We start from the raw sequence: 17425 nt of genomic DNA, 5'->3' as shown, positions 1-17425 counted from the left end.
TCATTCATCTAATACGTATTTAATGGGCATCTAGTATATGCCAGGTTTGGGGTTGGGTGATGGGGATACAAATAGGACTTAGGATGTTTAGCAGAGTGCCTATCTCATTTAGTTATACACGGTCACTGTTAGTAGTATTAACACAGCTGTGTGTTGACGTTTGCCTGTGTCACGTAGCTTGAGTGAGAGGGGATGTGATATTTGTCACGTTCGTCACTATCCGGACGCGGGACCTGGGGGGCCTGGGTCTCCACCAACGTAAACGCGTACACTTCGGGGACATTACCGCGAGGCGTGACTGCCCCTCCTCTCCGGGCCACCAGAGGGCGCGCGGCCTCTACCGCAACCGCCCCCTGCGTCTGCGTCTGCGCCTGCGTCTGCGCCTGCGTCTGCGGCTGCGCTGCGCCGGCCGCCCGCCCCCCTCCCCCCTCCCCTCCCGCAGGCGGCCGCTCCGCCTCGCTGTGGAACGCTCCGCCTCCGTTGCCCCTAGCGGCTGTCTGTTGACTTCCGGGAACGCGGGAGTCGCCGATGCTCAGAGGGTCGCTTTGGGGTTCCAGGGGGATTCCAGGGTCGGCTTCGGGGCTGAGGCGCTGCCTTAGGCCCCACCGAGTCTCCCCCAACCCCTTCCCGGCCCAGGCGCAGGCTCCCCTTAGCGTCTTTCGGCATGAGGGAACCCGAGGAGGTGGTGCCCGGTGAGTGACACCCGCGGCGGTGGCGGCGGCCGGGAGGGAAGGCCGGCGGGCGGGCGGGCGGCCAGGCCCCGCCTCCGGGCCGGCCCCGTCGGGGGACAGGCCCGGGCCGCGGCGGCCTGACTTTGGTCGGAGCTCTGGACGCGCCCCCGTGGGCGACTGAGGGGAGAAGAAAGAAGGGGAGGGACGGAAGGGCGGACTACGGGGAAGGGGGTGCTGGTCTTTCGTCTTCTAATTCTTTTAAAATAAGTTTGCGATGAGTTTCTCGAAGGCGGGGGAAGTGTTTACCTCCCTATGAGCTTCCCAGAGTACTTGCTTCGAGGTCCTCAGAACCCGGTTGTGTATTGAACGCAGTAAAGAGTGAGTGACCAGGGGGAGTGGGGTAAAAGAGGATGGGGAAAACGCCTTGGAGAAAGGAGGGAGCCGTTAGCGAGTGGTTTTTTAAGACTTTTCCTCTGAGCTCCAGAAATAACCTTTGGCATTGAGACCCGGTACCGCGTACGTATTGTGTAACAGAAATAGAAGTTTCACGAAACAGTACTTGCTGTAGATGCGCTCAGATCTTTTCTATAATACATTCTCTTAAAAATGGTCACTGTGACCCACTAAGTTGATTTTCTGACCTACCAATGGGTCACGACCAACAGTTTGAAAAAACACTGGATTAGAGCAGAATCATGTATTCACTGAAATATGTATTGCGTTTCTGCCATGCTCTTGGGCTCAAACATGGTTAAATTCCTGCCTCAAATTCACAGCTTAGTGAGAGATTCAAGAAACTAAACAAAATGACAGGATCGTTTGACAGTAGTTGCCAGGGGGCCAGAGCAGAGCCGCCAAACCCTGGCTTGGGGTGAAGGTAACGGGGAAGGCTTCCTGGGAACCCAGAGCAGGACAAAACAGTTAAAATTATTCATTCTATAAAAACTTAGAGCCTGTTCGAGAACCTGGCCTCCTAAATGTCAATTATCAGTTTGAACTGACACACCTCACAGTTGTTCTCAGAAGGTTTTCCACAGTGGCTAGTCTCTTGAGCATTAATATTTATTATTAATAATTGTGTTTGCTATGTTTTTCTTTCTGGTACCCGTTTAGTTTCTTTATGTGTGATCATCCTCCTTGAGATTTCCTCAAAAGCTGGGTCTGGCCTCCTATTTGGAGGGGTGTGTGTGTGTGTGTGTGTGTGTGTGTGTGTGTGTGTGTGTGTGTGTGTGTGTGTGTGTGTGTGTGTGTGTGTGTGTGTGTGTTTACATAGTTACTGGGATCTGGTAGGAGTTTTTGATCTCTCTCCAAAATGGTACTGGACTAAAATAGTTTGTGAATACTCCTCCCATCGGGTAGCATTTAATGACTTAATTTAAGAATGTAAAAATCTCAACATCCTGCATCCTCACGATGTTAATGATGAAACTCAATACTGTCCTGTTTCTGTGTGTGGAGAAAAGCCCTCAGTCAAGGGCTAGACCATGAGGTGTTTACCAGCGTGAGGGGGGCATTGAGTGTATCAGCTCATTCCAGGGAGTAGATGGTCCACCTCGTGACAGCAGGACTCTTAGTCATTGTGACAGTATATTTCTTACTTTACACCAGTAAATGAATAATACATAATTAATTTATTAGATTTCATAAATAAAACTAGAATGAAGTCTGAGGAATAAAACTGAGTTAAGATGAAAGAAGGAGGGCATAGACAGTGCTGGAGCAGAAGCCAAGCTGTTGGGAGACAAGAGATCTGTATAGATAAATTACTGGAAAAATATTTTAGTTAACAGGCAACATAATAAAAGTTGTGAAATCCAAACTCTCATATATTTGCAGATTCGGGTGCTGTGTTTACGTTTGGGAAAACTAAATTTGCTGAAAATAATCCCAGCAAGTTCTGGTTTAAAAATGATATACCTATATATCTTTCATGTGGAGATGAACATACTGCTATTATTACAGGTTAGTGTTAAAATCTTAAATGAAGATAGTAATACTTAGAGAATCCTAAGTATTATAAATGTGCTGTGTTTGAAACATGTTGAAGATATACAGAAAGTGGAGGTTTTTTTTACTTTGCCAGATAATTCTTGACAAATTGATTTATCAAGAGTGACTTCTAAGTTCCCTTAGTATATTTAAGTGTGATTTTTCTATACATATTACTTTCTTAGAATAAATCTATTTGAATTTATCAATATAATCAAAAAATTATTACTGTATAATCTTAGAAACTTTTTGTGTGTGTGTGTGGTATGCGGGCCTCTCCCGTTGCGGAGCACAGGCTCCGGATGCGCAGGCTCAGCGGCCGTGCCTCACGGGCCCAGCCGCTCCGCGGCATGTGGGATCTTCCCAGACCAGGGCACGAACCCGTGTCCCCTGCATTTGCAGGCGGACTCCCAACCACTGGGCCACCAGGGAAGCCCTTAGAAACTCTTTACACCTAACAGAATATAGCTATAGGTAGATGGGCAAGGGAGCCTGTTTCAACACAGAAAAGCAATGACAGTGTTTAAGTACAGCATTTTTATTGCTTTGTGATGACTTCTTCTCACATTATGTTGCAACCGCTTCGATTTATTATTTCTTTTTCCTTCCCACCAGGAAATAATAAGCTTTTCATGTTTGGCAGTAACAACTGGGGTCAGTTAGGATTAGGATCAAAATCGACTGTTAACAAGCCAACGTGTGTCAAAGGTTTGGGGTCTTTTCTTCTTTATCACTTTAAATACTTAAAGTGTATAAAGTACTTTTATATTGATTGTGTAATTCTTTAATATATTATAAATAATAAAGTCTTTAGTTCTTTATTTTCTGAGATTTACTTGAATATTATTGGCATTTAACTTTATTTTTCATGTGATATTCAGAACTAGTTTTATATGTTAGGGTCTAAAAATCATATTGATTTTAAACCCAGAGACCACAAAGGAAGTAATGATTCTACAGTATTGCACTTGAACATCCTTTTTTTTTTTGGCCTGTTTGTAAACCAACTTAAATATTACTGTTACTGTATATACAGAGAACAAACAATATGATATGTTAGGATTTCGAGCTCTGTCTCATTTGTTTGAGTTGTGGACATTATGGTTCTGTTGGTTTTATAAAACACACTTTACCCTGCTGTGTATAGTTAGCAGCTGTGCTGAAGAAAATATTAGAACTAGGAGTTGATTAATACTAGTGTTCTTACAAGAACAACAGGACAAAATATTTCAAATCAGGATTGTCCCAGAAAATATGAGACATATTACATCTTTACAAAGCTTTCTCGCCATTATGTGCAAAAGCTTCTGTTTGGTTATAACCTATGAACATCAGCTATACTTGAATGGTGATGGAGATTCCTTGGGATATGACAAGAGCAGGATTCTTTATCTTTGTAGCCAAATTTTTAATTTCAGCTCAAAATTTCAGTGTAATTTATCATATGCATGCTATTTATAGATATTGCTGTGGAACTGTTGAAGTATTCCACTCGGTCAAAAAGTATTTACTGAGCACAGTCTACTAAACCCTTGGGTTTATTTACAGTGCCTATGATCCTTACTCTCAAATATCTAATCAAGCTAACAGGATTGTCTAGACTATGAGATCCTTGAGACCAGGGACTCTGTCTTAGTGATCTTTGTAGCCCCTATGCTAAGAGCTTAGGAGATGTTCTGTAAAAGTTTTTAATATGTAAATGAATGAATGAAGAACTTTAACATAGGTGTATGCCTATGAATATTGGACTTAGTGTTTTGTGGGGCAGGTAGAAAGTAAGCTTGATGATGGTGATGGCAGATTAGGGAATAGATCAGGTTGGTGAAGAGGCAGCAAAACAATGCAGTGGATCTCAGCACATGTTAATTACTTGTGGAGTTTTAAATAATATATAGATGCCTAGGCTTTACCTCAAGCCTACTGACTCAGATTCTCCAGGGGTGGGGCTGAGCTATTTGTATTTTTTTTCAAAGCACCATTGGTTACTATGATGCACAAGTCCTTGCAAAAACTTTTGCTTTATTAGTTATGAACATTGACTTTGGAGTCAGACAAGCCTGGGTTTAAATCTGTGCTACCACTTGGTTATCATTTGACCTGGATTATTTGTCATTTCCATAATCATAAAATATCTTGTCATATTTTTATATTTTTAGCTTTAAAACTGGAAAAAATGAAATTTGCTGCCTGTGGAAGGAACCACACCCTAGTTTCAACAGGTATAGTATTCAATCTGTATGACTTCCTGCCCAATTTGAGGACTGAGGTCTCACTCCTGTAACATTTGTGACTTTGTAAAATTAATAGAAATGGTAACTTGGCAACAGTAAGATTAGGATTTTTAAAAAATGTAAATGGTTAGTACACTTGTTTGCCTATGAAAATATGCAGATAAATGTTAAGTGACTGAAGAAAAAGCTTCTTTTCTTGGATTATGTCAAGGGACAGCATCTCCTTACCTGTGTGCACACCTCAGGGGCCGCTTGCTCCTGATCTTGCTCTTCCCTCTTCTTTTCTGAGGGTGAGTGGAAGCCCTCCCCAAAAGACTATTGATATGAGTTAGCACAATTCCAATCAAAATCCAAACAGGGTGTGTGTGTGTGTGTGTGTGTGTGTAGAAATTCACAAAGTGGTTCTAAAGTTTATATGGAAAAGCAAAGGACCTAGAATAGCCAAAAGAATTTTGAAAAGACCAAAATTGGAGGACTAGCACTACCTGATTTCAAGACCTACTGTAAAGCTACAGTGATCAAGACAGTGTGCTAGCAGTGAAGACAGACAGAGATGAATGGAACAGAACAGAATCCAGAAATAGACCCACATGTTTATGCCCAAGTAATATTTGACAAAGGTGCCAAGGCAGTTCAGTGGAGAAAAGGTAGTCTTCAGCAATCCTGCTGGAACAATTAGACATCCAGGCCCTGACCACCGAGCAGTCTTTCCTACTTCCTTTCCCACAAACACAGCTTCTTCTGTCTTCAGGCTGTTCTCACTGCTTCGGCCCCTGCCTCACCTCTCTGCCCTCACTCATACTTTTCCTTTGCTGAAATGTCTTTTCTCTTTCTCTTACTTAGATTCTTGTCTCTTAAGATCCAGTATAAGTCTTACTTCATCCATGGACTCAGATTCTTGTCTCTTAAGATCCAGTATAAGTCTTACTTCATCCATGGAGCTTTTTGTGACTATTCAACTTTTTCCTTATGTCATTCTCTGAACTGCTTCAGCATACCACCAACTCTGGTTTGTTCCATATGTGTTAAATTGTGTGGTTCAATTCCATGTGGCCTTGTAGTATCTTCCATTTGAAACCTAGTCTTATTTCCTCAATTAGGTTTCATTTTTTCTAAAATAATATCTAGTTTTAAATTTTTACTGATTCAGAATGATTTTGTCCTAAGTTTCCCCTGTAATTTAGTGAGGCTTTAATTCCATGTGCATTTTTATGACAGATATAACTAATTTTAATAAGTATATCTTTTTTAAAATAAATTTATTTATTTATTTTTGGCTGGTTGGGTCTTTGTTGATGCGCGTGGGCTTTCTCTAGTTGCGGCAAGCGGGGGCTACTCTTTGTTGCGGTGCGCGGGCTTCTCATTGCGGTGGCTTCTCTTGTTGCGGAGCATGGGCTCTAGGCATGTGGGCTTCAGTAGTTGTGGCACGCAGCCTCAGTAATTGTGGCTCTCGGGCTCAGCAGTTGTGGCTCGTGGGCTCAGTGTTGTGACACACAGGCTTAGTTGCTCCACAGCATGTGGGATCTTCCTGGACCAGGGCTCGAACCCCTGTCCCCTGCATTGGCAGGCAGATTCTTAACCACTGCACCACCAGGGAAGTCCCAATAAGTATATCTTTATGTGTCATTACTTTAGAGCTTACTGGCAATGTTTATTATCTAGGAATGATATATTTCTTAATGTGATTAAGAAAATTGTTAACATTTATATAGTTCTTACCGTGTGCCAAGTGCCATTCTAAGAATTTTATAAATGTTAACTCATTTAATCTTCATAACACCTCTATGGAGTAGGCACTATTATTATCCCATTTTACAGATGAGGAAAATGAGACACTGAGAGGTTAAGGATAGCTTGCCCAATGTTACACAACTGATAAGTGGCAGGCCAGAATTTGCACCCAGGAAGTCTGATTCTGGTGTCCTCTCTCCTAAACACAATGCTATACTGGCTTTCTATTTAGCTAGAAAATTAAAATAATTACACAACATAGAATTTTCACATTTCTAATTATATTCTTCTTGTATTCGCCTCATTTTACTTATTATCTATTATGTCTTAGCTTTAATGGGTATGGAAGGTAAAATTAATGAACCACATCTCTTTTAAAATAGTTTGATTTGGATTATAATCTAATTTGGAAATTACTTTCCTCTTTTTCACTCTGAGTTAATAGTTCTGCATTAGCAAGAAAATGCATTCCACACATTCTGTGCATTTCAGTTGCTACTTAAACTCTAGAATGATTTATAAAATCTCACAAAAATGTGGAGCCTTGCTTGTTTTGCTGTATTTTTGACGCCTAAATGAAGTTGTTCACCAAATTGTAGGATAATGCCAGCTTTCAGCTTTCTTCACTGGTAGTAGAGGAACTGTCTGATATACACTGGTCTGCCTCATAAAGATGGTGACTATGGTATACTGATGTTTTCTTTTCTGTGTGCAGAAGGAGGCAAAGTATACGCCGCTGGAGGAAATACTGAAGGACAGCTGGGACTTGGTGATACTGAAGAGAGAAACACTTTTCATCTAATTAGTTTTTTTACATCCCAGCATAAGATTAAACAACTCTCTGCTGGGTCTAACACTTCAGCTGCGCTGACTGGTAAGACTTTTTTCCACTTCAAACTGGGACACATCCCTTTTTTTTAGACCAGAATATACCAAGTCAGTAAACTGAAGACAGCAATACTGTTTAGTTTTCTTTCATTGACCATGTGTTTTCAGAAGACGTTTAAAATAGAACTTAAAATCATGACATATAGTACAACTTTATGCTTATAGACGTTTAGAAGGTAATTGTTAAATAAATTCGAAGCTGTGCTATCCATCTGTTCCTTTAGATATTCTTAAACATTATCTTCATTGTGTGTTCTGAAAGTTATATTTCAGCTTTAATGAAGTTGCTGTCAGAAACATCCTAGAAATCTGTTGGATATATGTTATTAAAATACAGTTTGTAGGGCTTCCCTGGTGGCGCAGTGGTTGAGAGTCCGCCTGCCGATGCAGGGGACACGGGTTTGTGCCCCGGTCCGGGAAGATCCCACGTGCCGCGGAGCGGCTGGGCCCGTGAGCCATGGCCACTGAGCCTGCGCGTCCGGAGCTGTGCTCTGCAACGGGAGAGGCCACAACAGTGAGAGGCCTGCATACCGCAAAAAAAAAAAAAAAAAAAAAAAAGTTTGTAATGGTCATTGCATCTCTCTGCCCTCCCTATCAAAAGCCCATATGAGAAATTTCTTTAAAATTTGGAGCCGAGATAAACGTGTCTCACTGAAGAAGCTGCTGGTGTGCTGCTTCATTCCAGTCCGGAGAGCTGTGTAACGTGCAGTGTTAGAGAAAGCCTGCGCACGGCAACAAAGACCAAATGCAGCCCCCCAAAATTTTTTTTTAAAGAAATTGTAATAAGTAGCTACCTGGTATAAATATCTTAGTAGTACTTTTCTTTCAAGATACATAATTTTTCTAAATTAAAAAATAAATGCTCTGTTGGAAGTATAATAACTTGCCATCCCTGCTACCTCTTAAAACCTTTTTTCCTCTTTGTGTTTTCTTTATAGAGGATGGAGAGCTTTTCATGTGGGGTGACAATTCTGAGGGGCAAATTGGTTTACAAAATATAACTAGTATATGTGTCCCTCATCAAGTGACCATTGGAAAACCTATCTCCTGGATCTCTTGTGGATATTACCATTCAGCTTTTGTAACAAGTAAGACAGAACAGTTTGGATTTCTCATGTTATCTCCCATTTCTAAGTTATTACTAAATAATAAAATGTCATAACATTCTACATTTCTATAGAAATATTGTCATGGTACTCCATGTAATGAAATAATTTTGGTCTGTTTTAGGTCACAGTATTTCTTCATTTCAGTAATGAGTATTTATAATTTCAAACTATCTGACGTGTTAACTTTTTTTTAATATCGATGGTACTATTTTATTTATTTCTTTAATTAATTTTTTATTTTTGTCTGTGTTGGGTCTTCTTTGATGCACACGGGCTTTCTTTAGTTGTGGTGAGCATGGGCTACTCTTTGATGTGGTGTGCAGGCTTCTCATTGCAGTGGCTTCTCTTGTTGCGGAGCACGGGCTCTAGGGACGCGGGCTTTGGTAGCTGCGGCACGTGCGCTCAGTAGTTGTGGCTCATGGGCTCAAGAGCGCAGGCTCATTAGTTGTGGTGCACGGGCTTAGTTGCTCGGCGGCATGTGGGATCTTCCCAGACCAGGGCTCGAACCCGTGTCCCCTGCACTGGCAGGCGAATTCTTAACCACTGTGCAACCAGGGAAGTCCCTTAACTTTTTTTAATGAATGTTAGATCTATTAGGAAAACAAAATTTATGCATAAGAAACCCTTCTAAATTTTGGCTCTCAAACTTCTTAGACTCTTTGGCATTAAAAACAAGACCTGTGAGCCTCTTTTCTCTGGATCCACTTGGCTCTGTACTTTGACCTACTCTATTCTTGTCCTGATAATTCGTTCTTATTGTTTCAGTACATGAGTCATAGATTTTCATTGTAGGAATAGGGATGAAGATTAGATGAAAAAGGAAGGGAGTTCAGTATGGGATATGCTTTCCTTTGTTGGGACTTTTCTCAGGATCCCCCGTTTCTCCTTTTCCTGGGCTCACTGGCAACCTTCTCTATCTTAGTTAAAATATTTTAAATGTTGGACTCTAACTATTATAGCCTACATCTACACTGGTAGTAATACCAGAAGTATGATCATGGTTTTCCATCTTATTTATGGTTTTCCTAACAGTAAAAACACCCAGCAGAAATAGTTCCATGGACCCTCTTAGATATCTCTCTAAATATTTGTTTTATACATTTACTTCCTATTCTGTGCACCTCAGATTCAGGTTTAGAAAGTGCTTATTGACCTATCCCAGTGCCCCCCAGGTTTACCAATGAATTGGTAGCAACTTGGTACCAAGAAAAGGCAAACTCTGACTTGGCTGGGTTTGTTCACTACTGGGTCAGTTTGTGTCTTGAAGAAACAATATTTATTCAATCAATAAATATTGTTGAATGAGGAGGTGAGTGAATGAATGATAAATTGACTGTGTTCCTTGGGGCAATACCACATACCAACTTATTTGCAACTCCTGGGGTTGGTATAGTCTGTACTCACTTTGTTTATGAAACAGAAAACAGGGAAAAAAATACCCATGCAAGAACAAATAATCAAAAGCATTGTCTTATATTTGGGCCTTAATAAAACTCCCAGAAACAATTTTTATTTACTACTGCTTTAGCCAGTAGGGAAACAAGTGGAATTATTCGTTTTAACCAATAGGCATTACATTGAACTTTTTTGTTTTGTTTTCTGTTTTTATGCCTTTTTTAAAAAACAGCTTTATTGATGTATAGGTCACCTACCATACAATTCACCCATTTAAGGTGTGAGGAGCAGCAGGAATTTATAGACAGTAGTAGAAAGAGACTTATCTGGACTTAGTAACTCCTTTCATATGAGAGGCAAGAAGCATGGGAAAAGGGGGAGCGTGCTGACTTACTGAGCACTTCTGTGCCAGTGTTTGCCGAATACTTCAGAGAAAACTGTGGTTCAGAAAGCTTCATTTTTTGTACAGATCAATCTAAAAAATGAGTATAGCTGTGTTTGCAGTATTTGACCAAGTTTTAAGTGGCACATACCATGTGCGTTAGATGTCATACAACTTCCCTAAGTTCTGATTTGCTAGAAGGGCTCTCAAGCTTCAGTAGCTGGTTGTACTCGTGGCTTAGATTTATTACAGCAAAGGATACCGAGCAAAAGCAGCAGGAAAGATCTGTATCCTCCAGAGAGGTCCAGTATGCGCTTCCTGGTCCTTCCTATTCCAAGGCCGCACATGACATGTTTTCTCTTTGGCAGTGAACTACAGACTACAGGGATGTGTGTGTAATGTCTCTGCTCAGGGAAGCCTACTCTATTCTCAGGGTCTGAGGCTTTTGTGTGGGTGGCTGGTGTCATGTAGGCACATCCTGCTAGCAACTAGTCATGGCAACTGCAACTCGGGTCCCTCAACAGTGAAACCAGGTGCACATCATCAGTGTTGAAGTTTGTGCAAAGCAAGCCTCTCTTAGCTTCTTGCTAAGCTGGCATAATTCATTTCTCCAGGTGTACATAACAAAAACATCAATCACCAACATAAAGAACACTCCCAAGGGCCACATTCCCAGGGGTTGGTCAACAGTCAGTCAGTCATGCTTCTCTTGGAGACATGCAAATAATACAAGAGGTGCTGTGTTACCTCTTTCCTCATATCAGTGGTGATGCGTTCTGTGTCATAATCTTTGGATTAGATTATGTATTTACAACAGTTTATAAATTCCTGTTTTATAGAACTCAGTTCAGTTCATAGAAATGAATAAAAAAAGTTCCTGCTTTCAAGAAGCTCATAGTATAGCGTGGGACGTGTGATAACAGAAGAAAATAAATAGTAGTGGTATGGACAAGGCAGTGATTAAATGTCATGAGTTCCTTAATAAGAGAATCTGTCTGGAAAAAGTGCCATCTAACTGAGTAAAATCTGCTATCTTTAGAGTCACCATATTTACTTCACACATAAATGGGTTTTCTACAATAAGTTTCATTAAAAGCAATTATTTATTCACCAAGTATTCATTAAATGTTTAATGTACTAGACACACTGCTAAGTTCTTGCAATACCATAGTGAGCAAGACAAAATCCATGTCCTTATGGGGGTTTAATGTCGACTCATTTTGCTTTATTGAAAGTAGGTAGAAGTAAGATCATCTTTTCTATATATTGTGAAACAGGTAAAATAATTTTCTAGTTTTTACTAGTAGTGCTGGTCGTGAATTCTTCAGGAAGATTTTGGATTAGAATAATCAAGGGGAAGGGAAAATCTACCTTTATTTCCTTACCATTCAGTAAAAATATCTCAAGAAAGGTCAAATTTATTAAGTTGAGATTTTCTACATTTTTTTTATCAAACGTGAGAACATGTACCAAAAAGACCGGTATTTGTTCATGTCTGTGTCATCATCGATCACTGTCCTTTTCCTCCAATAGCGGAGGGAGAACTGTACACCTTTGGAGAACCTGAGTATGGGAAGTTAGGTCTTCCCGAAAAGCTGCTGATCAATCACAAAGTGCCCCAGCTGGTGCCTGGAATTCCTCAGAAGGTGATCCAAGTAGCTTGTGGTGGAGGGCACACAGTTGCACTCACAGGTATGTGTGCGGCTCCGTTCCCTGCTTTCTTTGGTAGCTAATGAAAACAGCTTTTTTTACATTCATTTATTTTTATTGTGGTAGGAACACTTAACATCTGATCCATCCTCTTAACAGATTTTTAAGTTTACAATACAGTATTGTTATCTATAGGCACAACGTTGTATGGCAGGTTTCTAGAACTTTTACCTTTGCAGAGCTGAAACCTTATACCCATTCTTAAGCAGCTCCCCTCTCCCCCTACCCCAGCCCCTGGCAACCACCATTCAAGTCTCTGCTTCGATGAGTTTGACTGTTTTAGATACTTCATGTAAGTTGGCTTTGCATCTTTTTCCATTAAGAACCCCACCTTTTGTTCCTATAGTTAATAAGCATTTCTGGCCTGTGGAAGAAATTTTTAAGTAGAAAAAAATGAATCTTGTTGAATTATTTTTGCTAACATAATTGACATTTTCATGATCTTAACACGTTTAATGGCAGCACATAAGGTTTTTTAGCTCATTTTCAAGAACAAATTGTTTTCCTCATATATGTGTATTCCATATTTATTTAAAATTGACATTATTTTTTCTGAAATATCTTATTTTGGAGAAGCTCCCTGCTAATACTGTTTTCTACTTGTCATTGATAATTCTTTTTGATATTCACAATGTCTAACTTGGTGATTTCTTTGTGATTTTTATGTTCTGTTATAGTAATTCATTAAAGTGTTAAGATTTTAAATTACAGATAATAAAAAAAGTTAGAACTTTAATAGTAATGTCACTTTTGGCTTCTGAACTTTGTATTTGGTATGACATGTGACTTCTCAGGATTCTAGTCAGGATAATTAAAATAGACTTACTACTTGTTAATATGCTTACTAAATTGATGCTCCCAAATTTGTTCAGCATTCGATTTATTTTAGATGAGTAGTATAGAGGTAATGCAGTTAGATAGTGAATGGTTATGATATATTTTGGTCAAAAAGAAATAAACAGTTTCTGAAGTCACCACTTAATCTTCAGTAACCCAAAGCTAGAAGTGTTCTAGACAAATTTTAAGTAATATCCAGTTCTCAGATGATAATGCTTAAATGTTGCAAGGTGATTAAGCAATATTTTATCTTTAGATTTTCCTCTCTTACATCACTTTTCCTTGACTAGTCCCAGTCATGTGTATAAAGCTATGGTTTCCCAGAATTACAATTTCCAGATGGAATCTTTTCAAAGTGAGAAATAATTTTTTTCCAGGCCTCAACTCTAAATTTGGAAATAATTCTGAGGTTTAAGTTTTTTTTTAAACTTCTTCTGATAAAGTGAATTTTCATATAATTTCTAAAAGATTTATGTTAGGAATTAAACTTCAAAATTAATCTTTATAAATTATCTGAAAATTTATTCTATAGGCAGAAATGCAACTTATTCTTCATGTGTTATGTTATTTTATATGCTAAGGCAGGGGCCAGGGAGAGTCGTGTGTCTAAAGGACGCTTTCATCACCACTCGTTTATCCTATTTTTGTGCTTTTCCATTTCTCAAGACTATGTGAGCTAATATTTACTGTTATTGGAGTTCCTTTGGAATCACTTCAAAAATATTAATATAATATAGTATGGATGAACAACAAGGTCCTACTGTATAGCACAGGGAACTATATTCAGTATCCTGTGACAAACCATAATGGAAAAGAATATGAAAAAGAATATATATATGTATAACTGAGTCACTTTGCTATACAGAGGAAAATAACATAACATTGTCAATCAACTATACTTCAATAAAATTTAAAAAAAATTTAATATAGAGGAAAGGCTTTTCCCCTCGTTTGATTATTATTGCATTTCCTAGTAAATGAGCTTTACCTGTGAATAAATCTAGCATGTCTGATGTAAGTTTTCATTCTCATGCTAATTCTCCTCTGAAATTGTTTTCTAAAATAGGTTATTCCATTAAATTACTGTTAATAAGTAAGGACTTCTTCTGTAGGAAACACTATTCGTTTAGTTAGGGCAGTGAAAGGAATTAGCTTAATGACAATTGATGATTTTTAACAAACTGAGTGGTAATTATAGGGACTTTTTAGGTAGTAGTTCACCGACTTTTGTGTCTTTAGCAATTCCTTCTATGGTTATATGTAAAAGATAAAATCAGGCCCATGCCATTATTGTTGCAATTGTGTACCTTGTCATTTTTCTCTTCCTTTATCACTGAGGAATGTATACGTAAGTATTAGGTATTCTTATATGAGTATTTCTTTGAGAGGCCCTTAACCCTCATTATAAAAGGTGGAATAGCACTGTTTTTCTAGATATAATGGTGACAGTGCCTGTACCTCTGAAATCCTTTTCTTGTGTTTGCCCCTCCCCTTTCAGAGAAGGCCGTGTACACCTTTGGGCTGGGACAGTTTGGTCAACTGGGTCTTGGCACTTTTATTTTTGAAACTTCAGAACCCAAAGCCGTTGAGAATATTAAGGATCAGAAAATAAGTTATGTTTGCTGTGGAGAAAACCACACAGCTTTGATAACAGGTACAGATCAGAATTTCTGTTAATATACTTACGGAACTGGGTATATTTTATTACAAAATAAATACTGTATGGAATGAAAGTATCTAACTTAAGCAAAGGAAATAATAACTGAGAAAATGGAATTCTTTGTTTAATATGCCAACGTGTAAAGTTGTAAACTCCTTTCTCATATCTTAGTTTAATTTAAAATCAGTGTAAATGATCCAAAGGTTTAGAGCCTCAAAATGTGTCAGTGCTATCAGAGGTAAGACCATAGCATTATACTGTGGCAGAAGTATAAAAAGTAAAAAGCTGGAATCTTTTTGAAATTGTATCAATTTGAAGGCTCTGAACTCTGCTCAGACCAAAGGGAAAAGTCTCGTAAGAAAGAACTTATTTTAAAATATTCTCCCTCTTCAGTCTGACAGCTACATTCAGGCTGAGTAAATTCTTATGATGCTTCTGCCACTGGGAGGCGTTTTCAGGAGTAACACCTTCATACTTTCTCCACAGTGGTAGACAGAAAGGTACCCCAAAGACTATTAATTAAATGAATACCTGGGTCCTCTAGCTCTTCTGCTCTGTAGTTTCCCCTTTATCTGGGGAGATGGTGCTATGGGTCTACTTCTCAACCTCAGAAACTAGGTGCTGCCAATGTAGGACTCAATAAAGGTACTTCCCTAAAATGACTGACTCACCTATAGATAATTAATATGGAGCTGGAGGAATCAGCCTCCCTGACTTCAGACTATACTACAAAGCTACAGTAATCTAGACAGTATAGTACTGACACAAAAATAGAAATATAGATCAATGGGACAGTATAGAAAGCCCAGAGATAAACCCACGCACATATGGTCACCTTATCTTTGATAAAGGAGGCAAGAATATACAGTGGAGAAAAGACAGCCTGTTCAATAAGTGGTGCTGGGAAAACTGGACAGGTACATGTAAAAGTATGAAATTAGAACACTCCCTAACACCACACACAAAAATAAACTCAAAATGGATTAAAGACCTAAATGTAAGGCCAGACACTATCAAACTCTTAGAGGCAGAACACTCTATGACATTAATCACAGCAAGATCCTTTTTGACCCACCACCTAGAGAAATGGAAATAAAAACAAAAATAAACAAATGGGACCTAATGAAACTTAAAAGCTTTTGCACAGCAAAGGAAACCATAAACTAGAGCAAAAGACACCCCTCAGAATGGGAGAAAATATTTGCAAATGAAGCAACTGACAAAGAATTAATCTCCAAAATTTACAAGCAGCTCATGCAGCTCAATAACCAAAAAACAAACAACCCAATCCAAAAATGGGCAGACGACCTAAATAGACATTTCTCCAAAGAAGATATCCAGATTGCCAACAAATACATGAAAGAATGCTCAACATCATTAATCATTAGAGAAATGCAAATCAAAACTACAATGAGATACTGTCTCACGCCGGTCAGAATGGCCATCATCAAAAAATCTAGAAACAATAAATGCTGGAGAGGGTGTGGAGAAAAGGAAACCCTCTTGCACTGTTGGTAGGAATGTAAATTGATGCAGCCACTATGGAGAACAGTATGAAGGTTCCTTAAAAATCTAATAGAATTACCATACGACCCAGCAATCCCACTACTGGGCATATACCCTGAGAAAACCATAATTCAAAAAGAGTCATGTACCAAAATGTTCATTGCAGCTGTGTTTACAATAGCCAGGACATAGAAGCAACCTAAGTGTCCATCAACAGACAAATGGATAAAGAAGATGTGGCACATATATACAGTGGAATATTACTCAGCCATAAAAAGAAACGAAATTGAGTTATTTGTAGTGAGGTGGATGGACCTAGAGTCTGTCATACAGAGTGAAGTCAGAAAGAGAAAAACAAATACCGTATGCTAACACATATATATGGAATCTAAGGGAAAAAAAAAGGTCATGAAGAACCTAGGGGTAAGATGGGAATAAAGACACAGACCTACTAGAGAATGGACTTGAGGATATGGGGAGAGGGAAGGGTAAGCTGTGACAAAGTGAGAGAGTGGCATGGACATATATACACTACCAAACGTAAAATAGGTAGCTAGTGGGAAGCAGCCACATAGCATAGGGAGATCAGCTCGGTGGTTTGTGACCCCTTAGAGGGGTGGGATAGGGAGGGTGGGAGGGAGGGAGACACAAGAGGGAAGAGATATGGGAACATATGTATATGTATAACTGATTCACTTTCTTATAAAGCAGAAACTAACACACCATTGTAAAGCAATTATACTCCAATAAAGATGTTAAAAAAGAAATGAGCGTAAAGCTTCACAAATACATCAATAAATTAAAACTATTGACACATTAAATGAAAATATGTAATTTGAGAAGAATAAAAATTAAGTGAAATATATTTCATTTGAATTACAAAAAAATATATATTCTCCATAATTTTAATTACTTTGGAATAAAAGGCTCTGTAATTTCTCTATTTGTAGCTCATCATTTCTATCTAAAAAGTAAAGCATTAAAAAGTCATAAATCATATAGTATTTTGAAATAATCGGGATACTGGTATTTCTGCATTTTCCCCTTCTTTTGCAAGTTTCTGCTACAATGAACCTCATCTAATGGTATATGCTTAGGGGAACTAGCGCTCAGCAAATACAAGGTATTACCAAGTACTGTCCCTTCTTCCCCAAAGAACTTTGCAGAGAGAACTATCTGCCCATTTTCAAGTATCAGTGTCCTTATTAATGTTGCATGAAATTGAACTATATAGAATGTAAAGAATTACTGTTCATTCACAATCCCAGAAGAGTTGTTGATATGTATGCCTTACTGCAAGTCTTAAGCTCAGTTTC

At 38.9% G+C, this 17425-nt stretch overlaps 1 protein-coding gene across 1 annotated transcript in view; it reads left to right on the top strand.

The window, feature by feature from the left end:
* The first annotated feature begins 549 nt into the window (after positions 1–549).
* RPGR (retinitis pigmentosa GTPase regulator) overlaps positions 550–17425 on the top strand; it is a 70809-nt gene continuing 53933 nt past the window's right edge. Inside the window, exons 1-8 of the mRNA XM_082864767.1 lie at positions 550–692; positions 2508–2633; positions 3276–3368; positions 4817–4879; positions 7338–7496; positions 8449–8598; positions 11930–12088; positions 14442–14597. Coding sequence (XP_082720893.1) covers positions 665–692; positions 2508–2633; positions 3276–3368; positions 4817–4879; positions 7338–7496; positions 8449–8598; positions 11930–12088; positions 14442–14597 — 934 coding nt within the window. The 5' untranslated portion in view covers positions 550–664. The remainder of the gene's footprint in view (positions 693–2507; positions 2634–3275; positions 3369–4816; positions 4880–7337; positions 7497–8448; positions 8599–11929; positions 12089–14441; positions 14598–17425) is intronic.

Source organism: Leucopleurus acutus (genome assembly GCF_964270905.1).
Source record: "Leucopleurus acutus genome assembly, chromosome: X".
In the NCBI taxonomy this organism is placed as follows: Eukaryota; Metazoa; Chordata; class Mammalia; order Artiodactyla; family Delphinidae; genus Leucopleurus; species Leucopleurus acutus.
This window is presented reverse-complemented; position numbering and strand designations above follow the sequence as displayed.